The sequence below is a fragment of the Larimichthys crocea genome, chromosome III (genome assembly GCF_000972845.2).
Source record: "Larimichthys crocea isolate SSNF chromosome III, L_crocea_2.0, whole genome shotgun sequence".
Taxonomy (NCBI): domain Eukaryota; kingdom Metazoa; phylum Chordata; class Actinopteri; family Sciaenidae; genus Larimichthys; species Larimichthys crocea.
The window spans coordinates 560,579-587,973 of record NC_040013.1 but is presented as its reverse complement, the minus strand read 5'-3'; the positions used below and the strand labels follow the sequence as shown (position 1 = coordinate 587,973).

Here is a 27,395-nt window from a genome sequence, read left to right as displayed (position 1 = left end):
ATTAATCAATAATGATTTATTATCAATAACATTTCACAAGGGTAAAAGAAATCTAAAAGTTGGTCAAGAAGAAAAAAGGGGGTGCAAAATAATAAATAAAAAGGGGTGGAGAGATCAGCTGAGGCACTGATGAAGTGATATAAAATTATGTAAAATGACAGTGTGCTGGTTCACTGGTCCATACACATATTTATACATATTATACACAAGGCGTCTTTATTAAAGGGATGAACTCATATAAAATAGTGTTATTCCCACCAACAAAAAGAAATCGTCAAGTCTTTCAGACATCAGTGTAAGCATTGAGACAAATAATGAATTATAAGTTTCAGACAGAAAAAAAAAAGATGATTCCACATTCATTAAGTTATTTTCTGTTGACCAGTTAGGTTGAATAACCACCAATAAATGAGTTTCTAACGGCACAAATTGTATTTGCACTCACAAAAGTTCTAAATAAATCAAATTGAAGGCCACGCAGTAGATAAATGAGAGAGACTTGAGAGTTAAATCAGTTTACATGGATTTCACCAAAGGCACCTCTATTGGGGTGTTCCTGCAACTTGTCACATGTTCTAAACACACCATTATGAACTCAAGGTTGTCCACTGTGCTCACATTTACACCAGGTGAAGAGAAAGTATATCGGAACATATGTTCCCATGTGTATGTCTGTCAGATGGAAAGGGAAAATCATACAGAAAAAACATATTTAAAAAAAATGATAACAGCACCTGAGCCCTGCTCGGTGAAAATAACCTGCTGAGTGATTACTACGTGGTGCGGAGACTGAAAACTGATGTGGTAAAAAACAGCATGAAGGCAGGGCCGGATTCAGTTATGGTAAAACAAATCATTTCATCACTGCTCTCTGGTCTCAGAGTCGCTGCTTTTGGTCTCGGATTCTGGTGCTGTGCCAACACTCTCCTTAGAGTGCTCTTCTGCCGGCTGTGGGGCCACCTTCTCCTCCTCCTCCTCTACCTCCGTCCCTTCGCTGCTGGGAGACTGGAAGCCGCTGTCATCGTGTGGAGGTGGGGGGAAGTCAGATGTCACCTCTGGGGGGTTCTCTGGATCTGTAGCCTCAGATGGGATTTCCTCAGAAGGAGGTGGTGGTGGTAACGCCTCCTCTGACATCTGGATGGAGGGTGCTTGTTCCTCCACCATTGGCTTGCTATCCTCTCCCTCAACACTCTCCTCTATGGCTGAAGCACTTTCTGTGGCAGTTTCAACCTTCAGTGGGACTTCTTTACCCTGCTTGACTGGTTTAGCTTCCTCCTCCTTTGAGATGTAACCATCTGACTGGTCTGGAGTCTTCTCTGAAGCTTTGGGACTTGCAGTTTCATTCTGGTCAGAAGAAGCTTTACCAGCTGAGCTCTCCTCCTCATCTCCACCCTTTTCCTCCTCCTTCTCCTCCTTCTCTTCCTCCTCCTTTGAGATGGAACTATCTGACATGTCTGGAGTGTTTTCTGAAGCTTTAGGACTTGCAGTTTCATTCTGGTCAGAAGAAGCTTTACCATCTGAGCTCTCCTCCTCATCTCCACCCTTTTCCTCCTCCTTCTCCTCGTCCTCCTCGTCCTTCTCTTCCTCCTCCTCCTCCTCCCCCTCTGGAATATCGTTGATGCCAGGCACTTCTACACATGACTCGGGCTGGACTGGGGAGCCTTCCACTTGGATCATGGACACTACCTGCTTCATCCTCCTCCTCTTATGAGATTCCTCACCTTGAACCTCAGCGTCACCCTCAGCATCCTCGCCTGTACCCGCAACATCCTCCCCTGTAGAGTCCGCCTCCTCCTGGTCTCCTCCGTACTCCCTGGCCCAGTCGATGGAGGGGTTTTCTCCCAGTAGGTGCAGGCTGGGGTCGCTGTTGCTGAGGACGATGCTGTCCCGGTACAGGTTGTGTCTCCTCTGGACCGCCGCCTCCTTCACAGCTACAGACAGAGAGAAGAGGTTCAAATGTGGTTGAATGAAATGGATACCAGTCTTAAAGATGTCAACAGCAGCTGGATAACAAGTTTATTATTTTGTCAATATCATTATTTTGAGATCAACCAAAAACTGCAGTTCCTCAAACGTCCAATTGAGGCTGGCTACAGAAGTGAGTCAGTCTCCATAAGTCCCCATGGTCTCTATAGCTAAGTTCCCCATTCATGAATACTACGTCCATGTTTTATACAGTCTATGGCTTCATAGCTTTGAAGCAGCTAAGCCAGTCACACAGTGAGCTATAACAGGAATAGCTAAACAAATGAAGATTGTTGTCTGGATATTGCAGAGCAGCACGATGTGAACACACAGCACCTCACATATCAAATGGTCTCTAGCATCTCTAATCTCTAGTTGGACCTTAACCATATAGTGATTGGTTAGAGAAAACCAAATCCCCACCACCACAGCTTAGGGTGCAGGCAATGTCAGACAGAAATGTGAGTTTAGTTTAGTTTCTGTCTGACGTCAGGCTAACCACAGAGCCCAGTAAAGCAGCATCCCGATCCACTCTACAATGACACAGTGATACATGAGTGTAGAAACAGACTGACCCATCATGATGTCCTTCATGACAGAGTGCAGCACCACCTCCTCAAAGATGTTCTCCACCAGGATGAAACGGGAAAAGTCCTCAAAGATCAGCTCCTGGAAGCGCGGCAGCTCCTAAGAGTTCAAAACAACAGTCAGAACTTTTCGTCATGTTAATTCACAAACATCATCCTTTCAGGATGTGACGAGTCTCACACATGGAGTCGTTCATCTATTAGTGAGTCTTATAGACTCTAACACATCATTGCCAACACATGCTGGATATTTTCCCCATGACTTTCAATGATGGAACACAAACAAATGCATATATGTCTGTTAATCCTTCTGGTTTCATAATGAGAGAATGAGACTCACCGAGGCACAGGAAGGGCTGAGCTGCTTCAGCATGTAGGGGATGAAGATCTGGAGGAGAGCCTCACGGAAGAAACGCTTCCTCACTGTGCTGCTGTCATAATCAAATTTCTAAAAAACAACAACAAAAAAAGAAGCAGTACATTTGCCATCAGTGAACAGCTTCCTTTCACCAGAACAAGATTCATCACCACTGCTGGAAAGTAAATAAGTACATCTGGTACTGGTACATTTACATTTAATTTTGACTTCTACTCCTCGACATTTCAGAGCAAAACACTATTTAAACATAGATGAGCTCATAAAAAAGGGAGCTTCCTTCCTGTCCCATTAATCATCTCACCACCCCTCAGATGTATTTCATGACCTTTTAAGAGAGCTAGGTTGGGAACCACTTAACTAAATTACCAGTATTTAGTTAACTGTATTTAGATAGTACTGCATTATCTTTTCTTGCACATTGATAGAGGAGACTTTGTTTCTTTATGGATTATTTTTCAAACATTTACCTTAATGACTCTGTCCTGGCAGCGCTGGATGGTCTTGCAGAGCTCCTCTGTACCCTGAGACTCCAGACTCTGGTGAAGGATCTGCTCAAACGTATACACTGCATCGTCCATTTGCTAGACAATCAAAGACACAAACATATTAATATATTATTATTATATAATTTATAGAAACATTTGTATAGAAACAAGCAATATTGTTTGTAGCTCGAACTCTGCAACATATTACTGGACACTAACTGTAACATCCATTCAAAATTTTAAATATAATAATGCATGGCCCACAGTCCTGCTGTCTGTTCCATGATGTGCCTGTATAAAGTATATCTTCTCTTTTCTTCTTATACAATATGCACTATTCAAACATCCTCTTCATGCACTGTTCTGAGGACCACCATTAGAGGGCGCTCACCTTTCTACAGTTCTACTGTTCTTGAGCTAGTTGAGTTCACACAAGGACAACAAACGAACACAGCATGTGCAGCATCAAGTTTTTGATAATTCGATAACTAAATGATTCTCTGCGACTGCAAAACTCAAATATTGAGCTCATTACCCCCAGTGATCCACTCACTGCTCAACCAGTCATCTGCTGCTGCCTTTATGTGCTCTCTGTTAAGATCCTGGGGCCTGTTGCACAAGCTGTGTGTAGGTTCAGACTCAGTAATAATTTACATTATATCTAGGCTAACTTGTGATCCATGCATTATTAAAAATAAAAGCAGTTGCACCACAGAGATAAGTTACAACATAACTCTAAGGAAAATTACAAGAGTGAGGGGAGGTAGGTAAATCAAAAAATGTCAGAGTGTGTATAGTTAAAAGGTATATAAGGGCATACGCTTATATTTAATATATGTGTATATGTGGATTATGTAAGTACAAGTGTGAACATACGTGGGTATGGGCACATCCACATATTTATGAGTGTGCATATGTAGCAACATGCAAGTGTATTTGTTTGTTTGTTTCTTTGTTTTTAGGGTATAAGTACATCTATAAATGTGAGTGTGCATCTACATATGCATTATTGTTCTACTTTTTATTTATTTATTTATTTCACTTTCTTTTCTTTGGCCTTGTGAGGGGTGGGTGGGCAGGGTTGATTTGTTGTTAAGAGTTCACTGTTCCGTAACCTGAAAATGACTATAAATAAAATAATGTCTTTTCAGTAAAGGAGGTGAAACACAGTAATGCAGTAGAGACCTAATTTATTGATATGATATTTTAGTATTGATCTAAATTACTACGGTGTGCTACAGACCATGTGATGTCTACAACAAATACCATTGTGCCAACAGTTTCAGTAGCTGATTTAGTACAAACTTACTAAAGTTACTCAGCCTATAGTGTCGACTTTACACACCAACTCAAGAGAGAAGTTACACACAGCTGGTGAAACCCAGCGCTGATTTAAAGAAGCTAAAAATTCATATCATGGATTTTGTACTCATAAATGTGCAGTACTTAAACCTTAAACAGGGCATCTTAGGCAATTTGTAAAAGTGAAGTTGAACTGAAGTTGAGAGTGAAAGTTTGTTGTTGATCTTGCCAACGTTGCCATGTTGCCCATGTTGAAGTCCTAAACATCAAGGGCTTTGTGTATAAAATGTTCAGGAAATGGAAATTTCAACATCTACAATATAATACCAACACCATGACAACTGGGAAGTGGGCAAGATCATGTGATACAATCAAAAGCTGCTAAATGGAGTCTGGAGTAACATTTTTTACGGACTTAGATTTATCTTAGTTTTCTAGTGTGGGACTTGAGGAAAGGCTTCACAGCTTGAGTGTGTGTAGTTTCTAAAACAGTACTTGAACTCTGAATGACCTTGAGGTAAAGTGTAGACCCCCCCCCCCGCAACTGGCCCTGGGCCCCACTGAGGAGATCATGATTGATGATTTCTCAATGAGCGGGGTTGAATGCCAGAATGCCTGCCTCTTGGATCTGTTCCCTGACAGGGAGTTTTTGTGCAAGTTTGGACACATGGGAGATTAACGTAATTATTTAAATGCTCTGGGCTGCTGCTGCTACTACTACTACTACTACTACTACTAGGCGTCTTCCGACATACAGAATTTTTGCTAAATCAAACTCAATACTTGTTTTGTGTTATTGGAAAGGCTTAGCAGACATTCTATCCACACATAGTCTGACAGATGGCTGCTGAGAGATTCTGAATGAAAATATCATATGGGACAGAAATCAATGAGTATAACAGGTTCATTTCAGTTTTCTTATAATATTTTCAGAGTTGTGTTCAACAAAGCTTGTTCCCTTTAGTGACTATTGATTGTCCCAGTCAAAACCTTTAAATGGGATATAATATGTAAGATTGGGCCACAAGTCAGCTGTTTAGCACAAGTTGTTTGCTTGTAGTCTTGCAGACAGAAAAGAGAAATTATGAATTCAGTCTGTTACAAATCGCCATCATGATGAACTTATTACTGCATATCTTTAATTAATGGTTACTGCGAATAAGCAGAAATCTGATCCAGATTCTAACAACTTGGTATGACTGTTGGTGAAGGTGAAATGCTGCCCCCTATATTTTGGAACATGTGGCCCATTTAATTTTCTATCAATCTTGCATGAAAATGAGAAATTTTACTCAAATATTTCATGCTAAATTCTGGCAGGTTTATGATCTAGCATGTGTGAAGGTCAACCTTGCCATTTCACTTTATTGTTGGATAGTAGATAGAGACAGAAGGCAGATGCAGCAAAGATTGTGTTTTGGGTGTCACCTCTCTCATTAGGATCTGGGCCCTCTGGACAAACACAGAGGGGCTGGAGACATCAAACCTCTGCTGCAGACCCTCTAGAACCAGCTGTTCAACTTTCTCATAGCAGCTCTGCATCTTCACAGGATGGAAAGCCAGCATGGAGATCTTTTCCATGTGCTGAGGAGGAAGACAAGGTTATGTGTACATGTTATACTTCTGTTTCACAGACAAAACTGGACTAATGAATGCTTTTGATTTCACACACACATCCTTAACCTCTACCACCTCACCTGTGCCACGGTCTCCTTGGTGCCGTCATTTAGGATGTTCTTGCTCATGTCCACCAGCTCCCTGAAAAACACATCACGGACCTCAGAGAAGCCTCGGCTGGTGGGCTCCATCAGGGCGTCCAGGATGGAGCTGATGTACGGCTGGATGCTCACCTTCAGCAGCTTCTCAGCCTTATGGAGAACCACCGCTGTTGGGGGAATGAACATAAGAGGGAAGATGGAGGCAGGTAAGTGTATTAAACTCCTGCTCTGTATGTATTCATTACATTTCCTTATTGTGACTAAAGTGAGACTTTAATTTAGCAGTGGAGAACAATTTGATGATTCAGGGATCACTGAATAAAGGTGGCAGATTTGTCTCTGAAGGTATTTCAGTAGATAATCACACCACTCTCTCGCTAACCTCTGATCTTGTTGGTGACATGCTCCTTGGAGGTGATGATCTGGTCCATGTCTGTTCTTATGGAGGCCTCTAGGGAGGAGCGGGCCGCCTCACACTTCTGCAATGCCACCTCATACTGGCCCTGGCACTGCCCCTGCACCAGGCTGTACACAGCATCACTTATCTACACACACACACACACACACACACACACACACACAGATAAAATATAGAAATAAATGAATACATTTAATAAAATAGTTATTTTCGGTTGCTTAGTTGAAGTGAGCCATGCTTGGACATACTAGCCTCATCACACTCTCGCAGCAAAGTCTGAAACAATAACGACTCGAGTATTTGATTAAAAGCATAAAGCTGAACTTCTGATATGACTGCACACAAGTATGCATGGAAGTATTTCTGATGCTTTCAGAAACTCAATGGGAAATTTAATTTAAGGATTATTATTATTATGATTATGTTTTATTTTGGAATAAACTTTATTAAGATATTTCAAATTTAAAGCATCACTAAGGGTTTGATTTGAGTTTTTTTATTTGAGTGTTTGTGGAGTGGTTTCTTACCAGCATCCAGTTCCTTTGCCTCTCGTATAGCTTGCCTTTGAGGCGGGGGGAGATGAGGTCTCTGAGCTCAGGGAGGAGGCCCTCCATCACCAGGTTAGACAGGATCTGCAAGGAAAACAAGACACATACACACTTTTAAAGATAGACAGGGAGTCTGCTTCAGAGATTAGACTATTAGCATTAGCAGCCCACACCCACTTGAACTAAAGGGTCTGGCAGCAGTGTTTTTTCAAACATGTCTGAATTGTATGTGGTCCCACCCCTTGTATTGGTTTAAAAACAAGCAGCATTGCCTCATATTTAATTATATGCTGAGAAGGAGCCGGCGTGGTGACTTAAGAATCTAAAGAACACAGCTAGCTACATTTTAACTAGTTCACATGGACTCAGACCAGATCATCATTTTAAAGGATTAGAGCACCACAAAATTAGGTGAGGCAGGCAGATAATATTGTCACCCGTAACAGCAAAGTTAAAAATATTTTAACCTTTTGCCATCTTCTGATGGAATTTACAACTGAAAATAAAAACAAATGAAATATAAATAAAAAATAAATAAAATAAAAACACAGCAGACTTCATCCATTAATTGCAGAATCAGACATTTCATGAATGATGTGATGTCTTTGGAGGATTCGCAGCATCTAGTAAAACCTGTTCAGTGCTGGAGGTATAGAAACCTGACCACGCCTACAAGACGGTATGTCAGCCTTTAAGTCAGGCCTCAGGGCACAGAAAGCATGGGTGGGTCTTAAGTGGAAACACTTGGCAGTGAATAGTCTCAGCATGTTTAGATGAAGGTGAAAGAAGGAATGTGTTTACATGTGCTGATATGACTGATATGACTTACTACCAAAGTTTGCATTAGGCATATCGGGAATCAGATTTCTGCAATATGAAACCAAGCATGCATATTTTAATCAGTGATATGAATGACGTCATTCCAACTGGATAAGGCTGACCCCAGGACAGAGACAACATGATAGATGTTATTATTGTCATGCTTACCTGTGATGGTACACCACACATCATCTCCCAGGTGCCATAGTTCCCTTTAGCTTGGCGGTAGAGTCGTACTGCATCAGTGAAAGCTGGTGTTTGGACTTTATTCTCCTCTGACAAACCTGCATTGGAAAGATTAAGAGCTGTTAGTTGCATTTAAGGACACTATCGACTGGGTAGTTTGGAAGAAACGTCCTCGCCAACATAACTCACCACTGTGCAACAGCAAATAGAGAAACTGCTACTTCCCAAAGATTATAATAAGGAACCAAACAAATCATACCAAAAGTGTAACAAAAGAAATGATACATTGGACATGGATACCATGCAGCTATCTCCAAGGCTGAGAAATTAGGCAAACAAGAAAACTGCAGTTCCTCTTGTCGTCCACTTGAGGCTGGCTCCAGAAGTGAGTCAGTCTCCATAAGTCCCCATGTCCAAATGTCCAACTTCACAGCAGAAATAAACATGTTTACAGCCTGGTACAAAAAACAGTTTTGGTCTCTATAGCTAATTTCCCCGTTCATGACAACTGTACTGAGGGTGAATTTTTGTAGAACTCACCTGTTCACATTATATTAAGGCTGAAGGTTGCTGGCTTGTAGCCCATTTTAGAGGGCAACCACACACACTCACACACAGACATACACACACACACAAACACAGACACAGACACACTATTGTTTGAAGCTACGTCTTCACCAGTCAGTGTCTCATTCTTTTTCACAAATATTATTTGTGACTAATATTTCGACCTAAAGTGATGAGTAACTGTGTTCTTTTGTTCTCATAGTCATTTCTTTGTTGTACCATAGTGTGTGTTACCATAGCAACATGCCTACAACTAAGTCAACATTTCATTTACAGTTTGGTTGCCAATCACAGCCTGAATACATAAAGCATCTACATACTATATATAGAATATATTTATTTGTATTTAAATAAACAAATGTGTGTGTGCGCGTGTGTGTGTGTTTGTGTGTGCCATTTTAGCCATCGTCAACACTGAAGTCACTGGTGCGTGAGAAAGATGGGGCCTCTAAAAAATGTGAACATTTTTAACATTCCTAAGTCGTCTGACTTCCAAATAAAACAACAATCTGCTCAAAACCAGAAAAGCATGTTAACACTGTGCTGTGATTAAAGAACAGTGTGTGAGAACTCCCAACTATGACAAAGTATGTGGGGGGGAGGGCAGAGATGGGACCAGAGTTCCTTGTAGTAGCAGGCACAGGAAGTCCCAAGACCCTCTCATAGAGGGGGTTATTATTTTGACTTAGCCTCTGCTCATGAGGGGATTTCAAACAAACCAAAAATCTGGATTTCAAGTCTCCTTTTCCGTCTTAACAGCCCACGAAATTGCTTCTCCTTATATACATCACGAGACAGTCAGTCAGTCACACATCCTAGATTTAGCTGAGGCTTCTTTCAACAGAGACTCAAGCTTACGTCAAACTAATATTCAAAGCAGATCATACTAAATGACTGCTCTTAACAAAATCCTGCTGATATTTTTTGGTGTATACAAGAAAAAAGAAAAAAAAAAGAGAGAGAACAGTCTCTTAGCAAAACTTACTCAGGTCCCTCTTACAGAACAAATTTGGAATCATACTTCATTGTTGATCATTGTTCATCATTAGGGAAATCTACCTTTGTATGTGTATTTTCATCTTCATCAGAAAATTCAGTTGGATGCATTAGAGGTCAACAGTTAAAGCAGCCCTGCATTGCACCATTATCCACTGACAGGAGCGTCTGTGTGAGGAAGCATGACTTGTTGACCTGAGGTGAGGTTGGTGCACTCACACCTTGACTTTATAACAGAGCTGTTAGAAAAAGAAAAAAAAAGTGTTGCTCCGTGTGGTACACAGAGAACATATGGAGTCATTCAGCCGCTCATACGTCATGCAGCTGGCCTGTGTCACAGCTCAGGCATGTTAACTATTAGTGCTGTTTCCTCTTTCAAGTTCCTCACTGACCCAGCCTGCACAGATCTCACAATTGCACAATCAGACACATAATTATCGCTTCTGATGGGAGAAAATTTGAAAATCCACTTTGACTTGATTTACTTACAGCTTCAGAAATTTGCATATTTTCCTGCTTCTCATAAAGTTTTATGATTTAAATTGCAGCTTGAGGTTTTTTGCACCATATAATATTTCAAAGATCACAGATTTTGTAAAAGAGAAACACGCTGGAATAAACAGAGAGAGACAGAGAGAATTTAAAGAAACTGAATAGCTGAGAGCAGTCTAAACAATGTGCTGCTGTTAAGCAAACAACTCACTGCCTCTGGCACTGCCATCAAATCTATCAATTATTAAGAGACAGTCACAGTAACACTGAGCCGTACATCAGATGAAGTCCAACTCCGACTTACAGCTAAAGTTGTTTTACCCTTTGTGTAAACTGCTCCCTGATTCATGACATGATAATGACAAAGCCTTGTTTAAAGTTGTCAGAACACTCAGCTGGTTTTAAAGGGTGTCTGGGATACTGATATACCACGTGCCATTGGATTCCTGGAGTAATGTATGTGTTTTTTCCAAACACGTGTTTGTGTAGCGACGCAGACGGCAAAGGTGTGGAGGTTCAGGAACGTGATGGTAATAACTTTCTCTAACCTTTACAAAACCATAGCCGCATTCACAAATATGGAGTCATCTAAAAAAAAAAAACTCAGTTTCAGTCGCTAAGCTTTCATAAAACTGTTATAGCAGTAATGTTGAAAACACCAGGGGGTAGCAAACTTCTTGGAAATATTTAATCTGGAGGTAAAGACACTAACACTACACGACCTACTGGCAGCAGGAAGTAAGCCAAGTCTGACAATCATTTGACTACATGAAATTTTCAAGGTGTAGTCTGCACGATGCTGGAAGAGCACAGGAATGGAAATTTCACTTTTTATAAGACTGCCACCTGATCATATTTTCATGAATATTTTATGAAGGCGACTTTAATGTCCAGCTCTGTGAGACGGTTATTCAGGACTGTGATCTGAAGTGTGGCGGGCTATTTGTACCTTGATTGTTGGAGTATGAAGTTCCTGAATCAGTTTCTAATTTTAGGAAACAGAGCAGAATGTCACCCATTTGTCTGCATGGATGTACCTCACATAAAAACACTGTTTGCATTGTACCTGATAATCAGCTCACTGCTAATTTATTAACACACAGTCCCACACCTTATTTGTTGGCTTCTTTTTCCACCCTACAATAACTACAACCTGTGTGTCTGAGAATGTAAGTGCTGGTCTGTTGGGTAAGCCTTTCAGTAGCACCTGTCAGTTAATGAAGCCTCTGCTAAGGTAAACAGCAGAGGTGAAGTTAGAACAAAGCTCCAGTTATAACGTTCTTCCTGGGTCCTACCTCTTGCACTCTGTTAGAGTTGACCACCATGGCAACCAGGTAAATATGTCCTGGCATGACACCATGATGCATTTACTCCATTTCTACTTTCAGTCCTGTGCCAGTTTCACATTTATTCACCTCTGATCGTAGCAGAGAACAGCTGAGAACTCAAAGGCTGGTGAAGCATGCAACTTTCCTCTGCAACACTTGTTAACTAACTAAACTTTATGTTACATAAAAAATGTAACGGAAGAGTGTGAGAATCTGATTTTCACTTGTTTTCCTTCCTTCAGCACACTTACTGTATCATTTACAAGTCTGACGTTGCTTCATTACTTTACATATACAACGGACTCCACTCTGTAAGACGATGACCGCAGAGGATGTTCTTGTTCTCTAACCATGTTTGGTCAGTACATTCAGCTCATCAGTTCTGATGCAAGATGTGTGTTAAAGTGCCTCCAAAACATTACGTTCAGGAATGTTTCCCAAAATGTGGCTTCATGTTGGATAAAGTACTGGGAGATAGTTGCTCCACAATTCAGAAAAAAAACAACTGTAGCATCTTTAGGTATTATTAACTGAGACTAACTTTAGAGTGTAGAAAGGCTAAATACAGAACCTTCAAGGAACTGATTCTTGCTTTCGCTGCAATCTCCATTTTTCCATAAAACATGTCTGCGGCACATCAGGCAAGTGAATAGAGAGCAAACTGTACGATATGTTAAAGCCACAGATATTCAGTCTCACAGGCTGCTCTGGAGGCTACTTGTGGGGAAGCTTTGATCCACTTCTTCAGCATGTAGCTCTGAGCAGCCACAGACCAAATCAAACTGACTTTTTATCCCACAAACCATCAGAGCATCAGGGTAGGCTGATGTGTCCTGGTGCCTCGTATCTTGATCTGTTTTAACACATTTGCTCACTGATAAGGGGAATTAGTATAATGAGCAATATAAAAATATAGCCCCAGTGGCACCAATCATATAACCTGTTGAGATCATGGCGTTCTAAACTTTTTTGGCAGGACTAACCGTCATTTGTGTGTCGGACGCAGTCCTGGAGGACGGCGTGCCACTTCTGCTGCTCTTTCTCCGTCGCCGCACAGAAGTAGTAGTGACGGGCATAAGGGTGCCAGAGGATCAGAGGGAACTGGGTGGCACACTTCAAGAAGGGTGAACTTCCCATCTTGGCTTTCACGTCTGAAAAAAAACAAAAAAACACAGTGTCTTTACATGCATGAAGAGGTTAATGTAGACCTAACTTTATATTCAGAATTCAGTTTGTGAATTTATTCTTTTTTCCTTAACTGTATTTTGCATGATGAACTGACTGTTTTATGACTTATTAAACGGTTTGTAAATGATTTGTTATAATTACTCATTGTATTGCAGATTAAATTAAAATAAATCAAATAATTATTTACCTATTTATAGAATCATGAATTCATTTGTAAAAAAATATTTTTTTTTTTTTTAAAGTATATTTTTTTGGCCTTTTATGCCTTTAATGATAGGACAGCTGAAGATAGACAGGAAGCAGGGGGCAGAGAGAGGGGGAATGACACGCAGCAAATGGCCATCCGATGCGGGATTCGAACCGGGGCCAGCTGCAGCGAGGACTATAGCCTCTTACACACGAGGCGGCCGCTTAACCCACTACACCACCGACCGCCCGTAAAAAAATATTTTTATTGTACAGTTAGTTATCAGCACTGAAATGCTGTACTACTTTTGTCCCGTGACACTTCTGGTGCTCAATTAAAAAGTGCTCTTCAATTTTTAATCAAGAAATGAGAGCGCTGTAACATTTTTAAACACACAGACGATGTTCAGCGAGAAAAGTGCATGCAGCATAGTTTGTTAGCATTTATGTTAGCACGACTAACCCCATTGGTCCTGTGACTCTGATCTAGCATCTCATAGACTGAAGTGAGGCCTGGAATAATTGCTCCTGCTTACTATTTCCACCTTACACAAAGAATATTAAAGGTAGTGTAACTCCGGGTGTTCAGAGCAGCCTGCAGCAGGTTCAAACACAACCCGTTTGCAGTCAATATGACATTTAGGTGAGCAGCGGCTTCGCTGTGGGCCTCTCTGTCCTGCAAACACTACATCAGATCTTCTTTACCACCAGCGTGTATTATACATACACACACACAATCTAATCAGGACTACACTGGCAATCAGCAGAAGAGCCTAAAACATGATCATATTAATTATTATAACTCTGGAATTTCAATGTGAATTTCACTGATGAAATGATCAGAGGCTAAATATTATGTAAGAAAGCACTGCGTGTGTTTAGAGACCTCTAGCCATGAAGAAAAAAAAAGAAAATCCTGTATAAAATTATCAGCATGGATTGTTGCAGCTTGAACTCTGCTCCTCACCAGGCAGGCTGTTGCTGATCAGGTCCAGGTATTGCTCAATAGATGTCAGCACTTTGTAGCCGGCACAGTTGATGGCTCCTTTGGGACTGAGGCGTTTGTCATGTGACTGGTAGTTAAAACAAGGAGCAGAGTTAACATGTTAAACAGTGAATTAAACCAGCAGCATCTAAAAACAGACTGTACAGGCAGTTTTGGTTTTCCCCGCACCGCTTTGCTGTCGTAATAGTTGATATTGTAGGAGTCTGGGACGAAGAGGAAGCGGCTTCTCCATTTCTTGTTCTCCTCCAGGTACTGAAAGAGCGAGCCGGAGAAGATGGACTTGTTCTCCAGCGGAATCTGTGGGTGAAAACACATTTTAACTAAGAATGTTTAAGAGCTTTTTATTGCTCGAGGAGCAGCCTGTGTTTGGGTCTTAGAAAAATACACATCTCAGATGAATCCATTAGCTGCTGCGTCTTATTCCACAGACGCCCACTTAGCGTTGTTTTCCTGAATAGAGCTGACTGCATTCTTCACTACATATTAAACAAGTCATTATCAGACTCCAACTGAGTGAATGTCTGTGTTTGTGTGTGTGCTAGCTGTGCGTCAATAGATTGTAAAAGAGGCACAGGTATTTACAGGCTTGACATACTTTAATGTGTCTGACTACCAGCAAAACCCCAGATTTTGCCTCATCATTATTCTTATTATTGTTCCAATCGAAAATGTGACCACAGGCAAGTCAAAATGTCTTAACTTTAGATTTAACTTTTGACTTTCTACGTAAAAAGTGTGAGAAAGAAGCAGTCAGAGTCGAAGGTGTCCGAGTTCCAAGACATCACCAACATTTTGAGATATTAAAAGAATTTGGATTTAGAAATAGGGACGTCCTGGCAGAATTGGGCTTACACACAGTTGTATGTTTAAAAAAAAAAGTTAGGAAAGATTCCGGTTGTTTAGAGGTCCTCCTGTTGACAGAGGATGGAATCTGTGTGCTGTAAGAGGAGATGTTACCTTGCGGTGCAGCAGCTGGGGTTGTGGGCCGCCTCCTCCTTCTATGTCAAAGCGAACTTTGTTGAAGAGAGCCACTGCATACTGCTGCTCATAGAGATGCCCGAAATCCCCCATCACCTCCCCTGTCCGAGCTGAAACACACACACACAGTTAGGATAGTAGTGGTACTGTTCAAGAAAATGCTTACAATGTGTTTTAGGCATTTTTATATTCACACAGTGAACACACAGTGGCTGCAATGCTCATTGTGTCTCATATTGTGTTTGAAACAACTTCAGGTCTTTATTTTAATGATCAATTCAGAAAAGATCAACAAATACAGTGACTTAAACATATGAGAACATTTTTACAGGCCAGGAAAAAAATTTACAGAACAGATGAGTCGATTGGACGGACACATGACACACACACACACACACACACAGGTCTGAGGGGCAGGTTGCTAGGTCGCCACTGGCATCTGCTTTTGTGACAGTCCAAGTCATGTGACTATAGAGCCAAGCATTATTGACAAGGCTCTCAGACGTGATGTCTTAAGTAAGGCATTTCACACTGCTCTCTCCATAGACAGAGTTAGCAATGGAAGATACACGTTATAGTTGCTGTAGGTGAATCCTTCCCTGGTCCTTTATTGTATTGTGTTATTTGCTTAAACAGTGTGATTTCAGAACGTACAAATCCAGTCATCCACACAGTCTGTCTTTTGCAGAAAAGATCATCCTTTTCCAGAGAAATACCAACTACTGTGTTAGACCCAATAATAAAAAAAGGCTCTTAGTCATAGAGCTTTGTATGATTTTGAAAATCACACTTTTGGTGAGATGGAGATTACAGCACATGCAGCAATTGTAATTAGGAAAATGGAATTTCATCTGGGCCCGGTGGGAAATATGTCCAAGAGTTTTTGTGACCTATTTGATCCCATCTGCTCTGTATTGTGGTCATGAAATGCAGTTTCTGCTGGAATCATTAGGAAAGCAGCCACAATGAGTCTAAATCTAAAAATGGGAAATGACCTGGAAAATGTGTAATTTTACTTCATGATTAACTGTTTCATTAGGAATTCTGCAGAAAGACACAGACTTCTTTTAAAAAGCAGTCAGATCTATAGATTACACAGGAGAAATTAGCCTGACATCATTGTTTGAACTGTGATGATTAAGGAAAACTCTGGAATAAACATCCTGGTAACTGAAGAGGGTGAACTGCTTCTCTTACACACACTGTCACCTCCCACTCACCTCCTCTCTTCCACAAAAAATGTATGACGCTTCATGAACAGTGGAGACTTCAGAGGAATGTAATGTCCACAGTGTGAAGTGAATGCTAACAATCAGTGACATGATTTTGCCAAGACTTGACATCCTTGCTCTTATATAAATCTCTGTATGTAGCCGTCAGGCCAGGTTTTATTCCCGGATCAGTGTGATTGACTGTACGTCAACTTATGAACATGAAAAAACGCAAGGCAATTTTCTAGGTAACTGGCCCTTTGGACAGGAAGTCTAAAGAGGAATGTGAGCCTTAGCTAAGAAAACCAGAAGAGGAGGATCAGGAGAGATGCCAAGAGAAAGTCCGGATTTCAGACATTTGCCATTTTCAATTACTAGGCTCTCTCCTGGCATGTCCTGTTTGCTTGGATAGCACCAACATAGTTCCACAAATACATAAACGCCTGCAGATTTGTATTTGCCCACATACCTTTCCTCAGCTTTGACATTAAAACCTTAGCCTCAGGGAAGAGTTACGCTCAAACAAAACAAGCGTGAATGACACGTTATCTGATCACATCTGAAATAAAATGTGTTTATAGTTGTTGCTAACGGCAACACAGGGAGGTGGAGTGAAAAAACAGACGCCATGGAGAGCACCCACCCAACAATCATGTGGGTGCAAACTTCAGATTTTCTATTTAGTCCAAATAGACCCCACTGTAAAATGGTATGACTAAAACTGATGTGACATTCATTCATCTGTATACAGCCTCATTAACTGGACATACAATAGTCCTTTATCTCTATTTGTAGTTCTATTTCATATTTGTATTTCTACTTTCACTTTCTACTTTTTATATAGTTTTCTATTTGTATAGATTAGCACAGCTTAACTTCTTAACACAGTTCTCTATTTCATTTCTATGCAAATACTTAATTCCTCTGCACATTTTTGATTTTCCTGTACATATCTAATTTCCGTGCAAAAAAGTCTAAATCCATCTATCCATCCATCCATGAATGACAGTGAGTTTCGGAACCTTTGGTTTCTGATACCAAAATGACAATTTACTGGTAAGAATGTCCTTCCTTCAAATCTGTTATTTACCCAACAAAAAAAGAGGAATGGGTCCAAAATATTGCACAAAAACAAAAAGTGGCTGCAGAAGAACTTTGACCTACAGTCTGAAACAGGAATAAAATGAGTCTTAACCTTCAGTAACTGACAAATATCATAGCTGTAATGCTCATTGCACATGAACACGTCTCAAAATCTTTCAGGTTTGATACCACGCCCAGTGTTGTTTATGTACTATGCCTCTTAAACATTAAAGCACTTTGAACTAACTTTCCCCTTTTGGGTGAGAAGGGCTGGGCTACTGCAGGATGAGTGCATCGATGGTGGGAGACGTGCAAACAGAGTCACTGCTGACTCATTCATTGCCCACAGCAGACAGAAACAATGCAATCATGTGTACATGTGTGACACTCATCTTAGTCACACAGCACTAAGCTCCGGATGATGATGACTACACATGAGAAAGCCTGTGTGAACTTCAGTGCCTTTGTTATTGTGCAAGCTTTCCCCCTGACCATACTGTACAGCATACAGCTCGCTCAGTCAGCTGACATTTACAGCAGCCTTTAAAAACTCATCAGCTGAATTCTGTTTTCAGCGTTCATCCATCTGGCAAGACTGACAGCATCTGCTTCACAGTGGTTGCTTTGAAACACACCACGGTTGACATGCTTCTTTTGGAAAAGCCACTCAGCGTGAACACATGTCAACCAGACCCCATCAGATGGCAGCAGAGGGGAATCAAAGAGCTCAAACTAAAGACAGCAGGAGATGCACTCAGAAGATGACGTCGCCTTTATTTTACACGTCAGCAAACTTTTCAATATTTCCACTGACCGTCCACTTCCCGACTGAGAACATCCCTGATGAGGCAGATTTCATGGCCAAAACAGAGAAGCTTCAACAAAGGGCCAGTGGATCAGACAGGGTCTCTTCAGTAGGCCCAAACTAATCAAACCAGATGTACTGCAGAGTCTACATGTGCACAAACTGGAGGTCCATGATGACACCTCTGATAGTAAAAAAACAATGGGATATGTTTGACCCTTTTAGGGCACTCATTTAAATACCTGGACATTTTAAATTGTAAAAAGTGTATTGTTATTGGTGGATTGGCTGGAGAAAGTCACATGATTCCGCTGTGAAGTGAAGCCTGTTGGATACTACAAAAACTGCAGTTCCTCAAACAGCCACTTGGCTGGCTCCAGAAGTACAGGTACTACTCGGAAAATTAGAATATTGTGTAAAAGTTGTTTTATTCATGCAATTCACATAAAAGGTGAGAAACCAATACATTTTATACTCATTACAAGCAAAGTGAGTATTTCAAGCTTTTTATTTGTTTAGATTTGCTCATTAGGACTTGCAGCTTCCGAAAACCTCAAATTCAAAAACTCGAAAATTAGAAGATACTGTTAAAGCTTCAGTATTGTAGGCTCAAGTGTCACACACTAATCAGGTAAGTAATCCAAAACACCTGCAAAAGGGTCCCGAGCCTTTAAAAAGCCTGTGTCTTTGGTTTAGAAGAATTCACAATCATGGGGAAGACTGCAGATCTGACAGTTGTGCAGAAAACCATCATTGACTCTCTGCACAAGGTGGGTAAGACCACAAAAGTGATCGCAAAAAAAAAGACGCTGATTGTCTCAGTGCTGTGTCAAAGCACTTAATGGACCGTTAAGTGGAAGCAGAAGTGGAAGAAAACAAGCGAGGGATGACCGCAGCTGGAGAAGATGGTCAGGAAAGGCCATTCAAAAGTGTGGGGGAACTTCATAAGGATGGACTCAAGCTGGGTTGCTGCTTCAAGAGAAACGACACGCAGGCGGATGCTGGACATGGGCTTCAAATGTCGTATTCCTGTTGTCAAGCCCCTCCTCACGAGCAAGCAACGCCAGAGGCGCCTTAGCTGGGCTAGAGAAAAGAAAGACTGGACTGTTGCCCAGTGGTCCAAAGTCCTCTTTTCTGATGAGAGCAAGTTTTGCATCTCATTTGGCAACAAAGGTCCCAGGTCTGGAGGACGACTGGAGAGGCGCAAAATGGAAGATGCATGAAGTCCAGTGTTAAGTTTCCCCAGGGTGATGACTTGGGGATCCATGTCAGCTGGGTGGGTTGGTCCTCTGTGCTTTATCAAGTCCAGCATAACGCAGCTGTCTACCAGGACATTTAGAGCACTTCATGCTTGCTTAGCGGAACAGCTTTATGGGGATGCGGATTTCATCTTCCAGCAGGACTTGGCACCTGCCCACACTGCCAAAAGTACAAAATCCTGGTTCAACAACCATGGGATTACTGTGCTTGATTGGCCCGCAAACTCACCTGACCTGAACCCATAGAAAATCTGTGGGGCATGCCAAGAGAAGCTGAACGGGAAGAGACCAAACATAAAGAAGAGCTCCGGCCGCGATTGAAAGCATGTTGGTCTCCATTACACCTGGATATGCCAAGCTGGTAGCATCCTGCCCACGCAGGATTAAGCCGTCATTCGTTCAAAGGGGCCCCAACCAAGTACTAAGTACAAATGCAAGATTTTACTTTGAGAGGCCTGACATTTTTGTATTTAAAATCCCTTTTTTAAATTGATTTCAAGCAATATTCTAATTTTCTGAGTTTTTGAATTTGAGGTTTTCTGAAGCTGTAAGTCCTAATGAGCAAAATCAAAACAAATAAAAGCTTGAAATATCTCACTTTGCATGTAATGATACTATAAAATGTATAAGTTTCACCTTTTATGTTGAATTGCCTGAATAAAACAACTTTTACACGATATTCTAATTTTCCGAGTAGTACCTGTAAGTCAATCTCCATAAGTCCCCATGTTAAAATGTCCAACTTCACAGCAGAAATAAACATGTTTACAGCCTGGTACAAAAAACTGTTTTGGTCTCTATAGCTAATTTTCCCTGTTCATGACAACTAGTACAGTTGAGGGAGTAAATTTAGGAACACTGAAGAGCTCATTAAAACACAGTAACTGAAATGTGTCTAACACAGCAACTTTTCACCATTCTACAGACACAGGAAAGATTTTTTAATGTCAGATTTAGAGTTTGACAGGATGCATCTGCAAGTCTAGCTGACTCTTTGTTGTGCTGCAGCCGGCTATCAGACTAATTGTCCAGGGGGCCTCTGCAGTGCTGAGGGCAGCTATCAGCTCTAGCGATGACTGCTGTGCTGTCTCCCATCGCGGCAGTAATCTAATCCATCAGACACTGCGTTTCATTTACATGGCAGCTCGTCTCATCACTGACCTCAGCTCAACAATTTGAGCACATCTCCATCATACAGATCTGATCATAGAGTTGACTTGAGAGTTCAGAGAGTGCTGCCCAGAGGACGCCACACACCCCCGCCCCCTCCTCATTTCTCCACGGTGCCTTAACAAAAACATTCCTCCGAGATAGACCCATAGTCTGACTCATAAATTTAGACTGTGTTCCCATCAGAGCTGGAGCAGGAGCAGTGGCTGTGCTTATGCAAGGATCTAGCACAGCAAATGAAAACAGATTTAGTTAGCTTTAAACATGTTTACTAAGGAAATTAGAAGTTTCAGGTGAGTTTAGTTTTTCAGTGTTCACAGTAACCAACAAGGAAACCTCAATGAAGGCGGACCATCAGAGCCGACAAGCATGACTCAACATATGTCAGGAAACCAGCTGACTCTATCAGAGATACTTGCATGATGTCTGTAACTAATGACAACAGTCCTCAGAGTCTGAAGCACACAGAGTCCATCCACTGTGATACCAGAAGCAGGTTTTCACACATTTGCCGTGGTATCTTGGTGCATAATAATAAGATAAGAGTCAGTGTCAGTGGTGGTTCCCGGGCCTTGATGATGAGGCCAGCTGCAGTCAGGAAGAAACCGTTCTTGTGGCATGAGGTTTTGTTCCTGGTAGATCTCAAATAGTTTGTTTTCCGATCTTTCCTGCTTGCTTCAGGGTCCCTGGAGGTGTACAGGTCCTGGAGGGACGGCAGATGCATCCAATTGCCTTCTCAGCAGAGTGAGTGATTCGCTGCAGTTTGCCCTTGTCCTTGACAGTGGCAGCAGCATACCAGATAAAGATGGAGATAGAAGGACATGACGATGGTTTCAGTGATAAAGGTAATGAAGTGAACCGTCATTGTCTTTGGCAGGTTGAGCCTCTTCAGCCATTACTGTGTTTTCCTGGTGACGCAACTGGTGCTCAGCTCCCGCTTGAGGTTCTGGCTAAGCATGACATGATTAAGCAGTGTGAAGAAGGAGAGGAGGAGAGAAAGAATAAAGGTGGTGCTGAGAGGGGCACGTTCAAAAGAGAATAGTCCTGCAGGAAGTGCTTCAAAATGAGGATGGGGCAAGGTTAGTGCAGAAACAAAACCCCAAAACATGCTACAGGACAGGATGTCATGTCCTGAGATTATTATGTATTTCATAAATGGCATCAACACTTGTAGGACATGTGTATGCATGGAAGGAAAGACCATGAAAGAAATAATCTTGTATATCAGAGCTTCATGATGATCAGCACAAGTTCACTCAGATGTCTGAGGAAATACCAGGTGCAGAACAAAACACACAAAAATGATCTATGTGACTAAGTATTTATGTAGCCTCAATTATGGAAGTGCAGTTCTCCAGCTCTTGAAACTGAAGACACTTTAGCTCTTTAAACTATGATGTGTGTACTCATAAAAATTACTAAAAGATATATTACCAACATCATCAACGCTAAACAGAACCAAATATTTCTCTAAAACAGTCACAGGATATGTGGTCTGTTAAATGTGTGGATTCCAGGCTTGGATTACTACCCCAGCCTGGCTCTGCTGAACTTTTTTTTTTAGCCTTATTTAGCAAATGATTTTGGCTTTCCTGCCCACAAACTTTACTCTCATTAACCTCGTTTCCTGCAGCAGCAGGCAGCTGTTTTCAGTAAACTGTACACTACCTGCCCTGCTCCAAACAGCAGACAGATACAGTAAGCTGGACCGGTTGGTGAACAGGGTGGAGAATCTAGCAGCTAAAGAAACAGAAACATGGCCTCAAATGAATGCTGTGTTTACTTTGCGTGTGCTAATGTGTAAATAGCAACCGTTTACACAAATTAGCAATATCAACTTTATTTCAGTGTTGTGTTTACATCCTGTGTGTGGCCAATAATAATGATAATACAGCTTCAAAGTGGAACATTTTATTCAGGCAGCCCAAACTTTCCCTTTGGTTCCATATTCAGGAAAAAGCCTGCACCATTGACTCGGCTGTAGCAGCAACAACATTCAAAGACAATAACATATTGTCAACATACAATGTTAACTGATCTGTATCCATCTTTCTTTAGTGGCTGCCTGAATGGGACCCCAACACTTCCTGAGCAGGAAAACCCCCTTTTTGGTTGACTGTGCTGTAGAAGTAATGAAATGTGGTTTCAGGATATGTTAGATATAATATTTCATAATCTCAATCAGAAGGCTGGCTAACTTAACTCCACTTGAACAATGAAGCCAACTTGTGGAACATTTTTTCATCCTGATGTAACCTGAGCAGAAGCATTCTGTGACTCTGTCTGTTGAGTTTTACCTCATGAGATCATTTCTACCTTCAGACCTGCTCTGCCTCCAACAACACAACTGGATGTGTATGCTGTGGGGTCCCAGCAGCAGGTATTTCCTCTATCTGAACTGGTAAAAAACAAGCCTCTCTGTGCTGGGCTGGGCGGGGTGTGTGCTGAAGGTGAGAGTGCCACACCTCGCCAGGCCACCTAACACTCCAACCAGAGCCTGAAATATAACAGAGTGAGGGAAAAACACTGTGTGTTAGGATTTCCTGTTTCCTGGCCCCTCACCCACTGACCAAGCTAGCACTGCTTTATGTACGACTACATAAAGGAACTCTGTGTGCAAGTGGGGACCTATGTGTGATTTAGTGATCTCCATTGGAAAAAAGATTGTAGCATAGAAACAACACTGTGAATATCTCTAAACTTAAACCCCTGACCAAGAACTTTTTACTTAGCCTCATTGATAGTTTCATGATTGGGTCAGAGAGGCGTCCTCAAAAGGCTCAGTCGTTCACATCAAGCAGGCGACATTCACCACTTTGTGAAAAACTGCAAATAGTCCAACAGTTTAAAAACAATGGGTCTCAACTCACAACTGCAACAAATGTATGGATTTCATCATCTACAATCCATAATATCATTTCAGAGAATCCAGAGAAATCTCTGCATGCAAGTAACTCTGGAGCGCCGGAGCAAAATATGCCGCCATCCAGACTTTTTCAGGGTCATCTCTGCTTAATTCCAGAGAGACAATTCCAAGACACATTCTGCATGTGTTCCAACAGTGCGGCCTTGTTGTAAGAGAGTGTGGGTAATTGACTGAGTTTGGATAAAGGGAAGTGGACTTTGAGATGATCTGCACAGTCAGATGAGCTGGACCAGATGCCACAGCAAGAGCCATGATCAGCCAGGAAGATAGATGACCTTGTACCTCCAACAACTGAAGTCCTATATTAAAATGCTTAATGAGTGATGTCACACAGCGGTAAACATGATCCTGTCTACTTTATGACATCTGAATTAGAGTAAAAAAAGGTCAATTATAATGTACTCTCTTGGAAATGATAAATATAATAAAGCTTTATACATTATTTTGCCATTTTAGTAAATAATAAATAAAAACACAAATTTGAAATTCAGTAATGATTTTTAATGTCGGTCTCCTTGTTTATGTGTTCATGCAGAAGCCTGACTAACACACGTGCGCTCATGCCAGTTGCCAAAGAGGAACTGAGAGGTTAGCCATGTGAGCTCAGTCATTTCTCTGCACACACCCTCCAAAGCTGACCTCATTCTGGAGGGAAGTCGACCACACTGTTACATATGACTCCACTCAGGGACTCCCACGGTTATTCTTATCAGCAATCAAGGCAAGGCAGTGAGAAGACAACAGAGAGGTGCAGCCCATTCATCAACTGCGCATTAACCATTCAACCCTGATCCAAAGAGATGCTTTAGAACACTAATTAAAAAACAGAATGCAGTGATTTACATTTCCTGTTTGGCCTATATTCAGCTACAACAAAACAGTCAAAGATAAGATAACAATAAACGGATTTACTGACATCTAAAATCTAGAACCTGTTCCGGGTGTACAAATTAGAATCAGAATAATCACAACAATCAAAAGGAAGTGCTGGTCAACAAGGAAGCGACACGCTCACCCTCTCTCCAGTGAGCTACACACAGGTGAACTGGCGCCCATATCTATCACATATCCATGTGACCCCAATCTCTCAATAATTACAAACACCTCACACAACCTATAAATAACAAAATAAACCATCACAAAACTTAGTACCACAAAATGAATTCCACTGTGAGTTCATGGCTCCTGCAGATACCGTGCATACATAGCAGCTTTGTAATATTAATAACAGGACACAACACATGGGAAAGACACAGTTCTTTACATTTTTGCTAATTTGACACTATTCCATTCCGACAAACTGATTAGGTCATTTACTGATACAACACTGAGAATTCCAAAAAAAAAAAAAAGAGAGAGAAACAGCAGCTTTACAGAAGCTCACAGAGAGACTAACAGACCACAGCAGAGACCGTCTGTTCACCAACGTGATGTAAAAGAAAAAAGAACTTTAACTTTTATTCTTCCACTTTCATTGATCTGTGATTATTTATGTCTGTTTTCAAAATCGTTCAAAGCCTCAACACTAAACCAAAAGTTTTGAGTGAAGTTCAAATGAAGATGATTTGAATGTCATTCATTCTGCAGGTGTTTGGACATGAACCAAAGCAAACTTTGACCTGATCCTTGGATTCTGGATCTCTGCCTTCTCATTTCTGGACCAAAATACGTGGCAACCCATCCCAACCCAGTATTTGTTGAGGTATTTCAGCCTGGACTAAATATCACAGTATTCACACAGTGAAAGTATCACATCAACACTGGTACTGAAATACTTCAAATGAGACTCCGCCCAAAAAAGAAGTCGAAATAAAAGTCCAGGAGGGATTTTCAAACACCCGAGATCCAGTCTGAAATCTCACGCCCGTCACCCTGGTTAAATACATGTGAAGTAGTTAGAGTCAGTTCTGACATATCTGGACTCCTGCCTTTGAACCCCAGTGAGGAGGATTAGGAGGATGTCATGTTCTCTCCTGCACACACTGAACTGTCAACTGTGTTCAACACCTTACTTCACTTCACTCAACAAGTTTCAGCAGGCTTGAATGCTCATTTATTAGAGCCGAGGCAGATAAGGGTGCCGCGGCTTATCTTTTCAGGGTTCTTTTCTAATAGTTGATAAGAGTGGGAAAAGGTTACAAAGTGCTCCACACTATGGCTGCTAGTCACTTTTCCTATACAAGTGACACAGTTTAACAACTCAGGATGAAGACTAGACTAGTTTTTCAGGAAAAGAAAAGGAAAGAAATGCAACAGCTTCTGGATATCATGTAGGGGAAACTTTACAAAAAACTTTATAAGAAGTGTCAGGAAAGAGAAGACTGAAACAAACAGGGACTCTAATTGAATTCATATTTAGGACTGTTTTAAAGTATTTTTAAATAATATGCAGTAGTAGGGAGGGGATTGATCAGAGTTTCAAAATGCTGCCCACTCCCCCCCGCCAACACCCACACCCACACCACCTCGATTACTGCAACAGTGGATCAGCACCAACACCACAGCCTGTTAAAGACACATTTAGTCTGTGGAAGTCAGAAAGAACTCCCAGAGTCACACTAACATCCTGATTATTTCTCCTCATTTTACGCAAGACAGTCTGTGACCGCTGCGTAAAAACGCACATGTGCCAAAAGGCCACAGAGAGCACGCACACCAAACACACCTCCACACAACGCTCCTCACCTGTGATAATCTCCCGCTTGGCTTCATCCAGGTGACTGGAAATCACGTCCCCCATGGTGGATAGAACTCAAAGTCCCAGACTCAGTCCACTGGTCTACAGCTGGAGTTTAAGATTAAACGCAGCAAACGCTGTTGACAGAGATGTGGACTCGTGTAGAAACCCTCTCACCTCCTCACCGACATAACCCGAACCGACTGACGTGTGTGGAGAAGAGACGGGCGGTGACAGACGTTCAGACCGAAGGCCGAGGAGGCAGGAGGGGGGAGGATAAAAAACTTTGCGTGACTTTCTCTGACGGATATTTCTCGGAGAGACACACCCTCTTTAAAGCAGGAGCACAACTCCCACCTTCCAGCCGGCGGTGCATTCAGTGCGCGTGGAAAATGGCAGACACGAATGGAAAAAACCTCTTCCCAAGGGCTGAATTAGAGAAATCTTGAGGTCATAACTTCACTAAGTACAGTTTATCTCTCAATATGAAGGATTAAAAGATGTGTTTAAACTTCTTCACACTGCCAGCAATACAACTGCACAACAGTCAAAACACTGAAGCCTTTAATATCATTAATTTTGGGGCTTAAAGTAGTAAACATTTAATTTATTCACTGGTTCAGAATATAAAATACCTGGGCTGGATAATATTTATCAACAGGTCACTAAAAATTCTCAACATGATGTCAGTCTACACGATGGTGAATACGGTGAAAAGTGAGTTTGAAGGTGAATTGAACGCATCACAAGCTGAGGCCACACCTTGTCACTATGCTGTGGACTGAAGTGTGTGTGTGTGTGTGTGTGTGTGTGTGTGTGTGTGTGTGTGTGTGTGTGTGCGTGTGTGGAATTTTGTTTGAATAAAAAAGGTTTGTGTTGTTTACACGTGGCACAAAAACACAAAAGAGGAATAAGAGAAGGAACTGAGGTCAGTCTGATCCAGATGTTTGAGTCAGCAGAACACTGTACATCACTTCATGTTGAGGTCTAGTCCTCAGCAGAGCGCACACAGCTGCGACTTTAAACAGTGAGCCAGAGCTCTCCGCGTGTTCCTGATGTCACGGATCTTCAGCAGGAACCTGTGGAACACATCAGGACTCAGAGTAGCTGAGGTGG

The 27,395-nt window shown here is 41.5% G+C and overlaps 1 protein-coding gene across 1 annotated transcript; it reads right to left on the bottom strand.

The window, feature by feature from the left end:
- Positions 1–26,594, bottom strand: niban2b (niban apoptosis regulator 2b). Its single transcript, XM_010738546.3, has 14 exons — positions 26,288–26,594; positions 15,128–15,258; positions 14,339–14,467; positions 14,132–14,237; positions 12,774–12,941; positions 8,390–8,505; positions 7,382–7,486; positions 6,819–6,981; positions 6,416–6,603; positions 6,147–6,302; positions 3,399–3,512; positions 2,893–3,000; positions 2,541–2,652; positions 1–1,931 (listed from the first exon to the last, which is right to left on the bottom strand). Exons 1-14 carry the CDS (start codon positions 26,340–26,342, stop codon positions 862–864), a joined length of 2,721 nt encoding a protein of 906 aa, XP_010736848.1. The 5' UTR covers positions 26,343–26,594; the 3' UTR covers positions 1–861.
- Between the last annotated feature and the right edge of the window lie 801 nt (positions 26,595–27,395).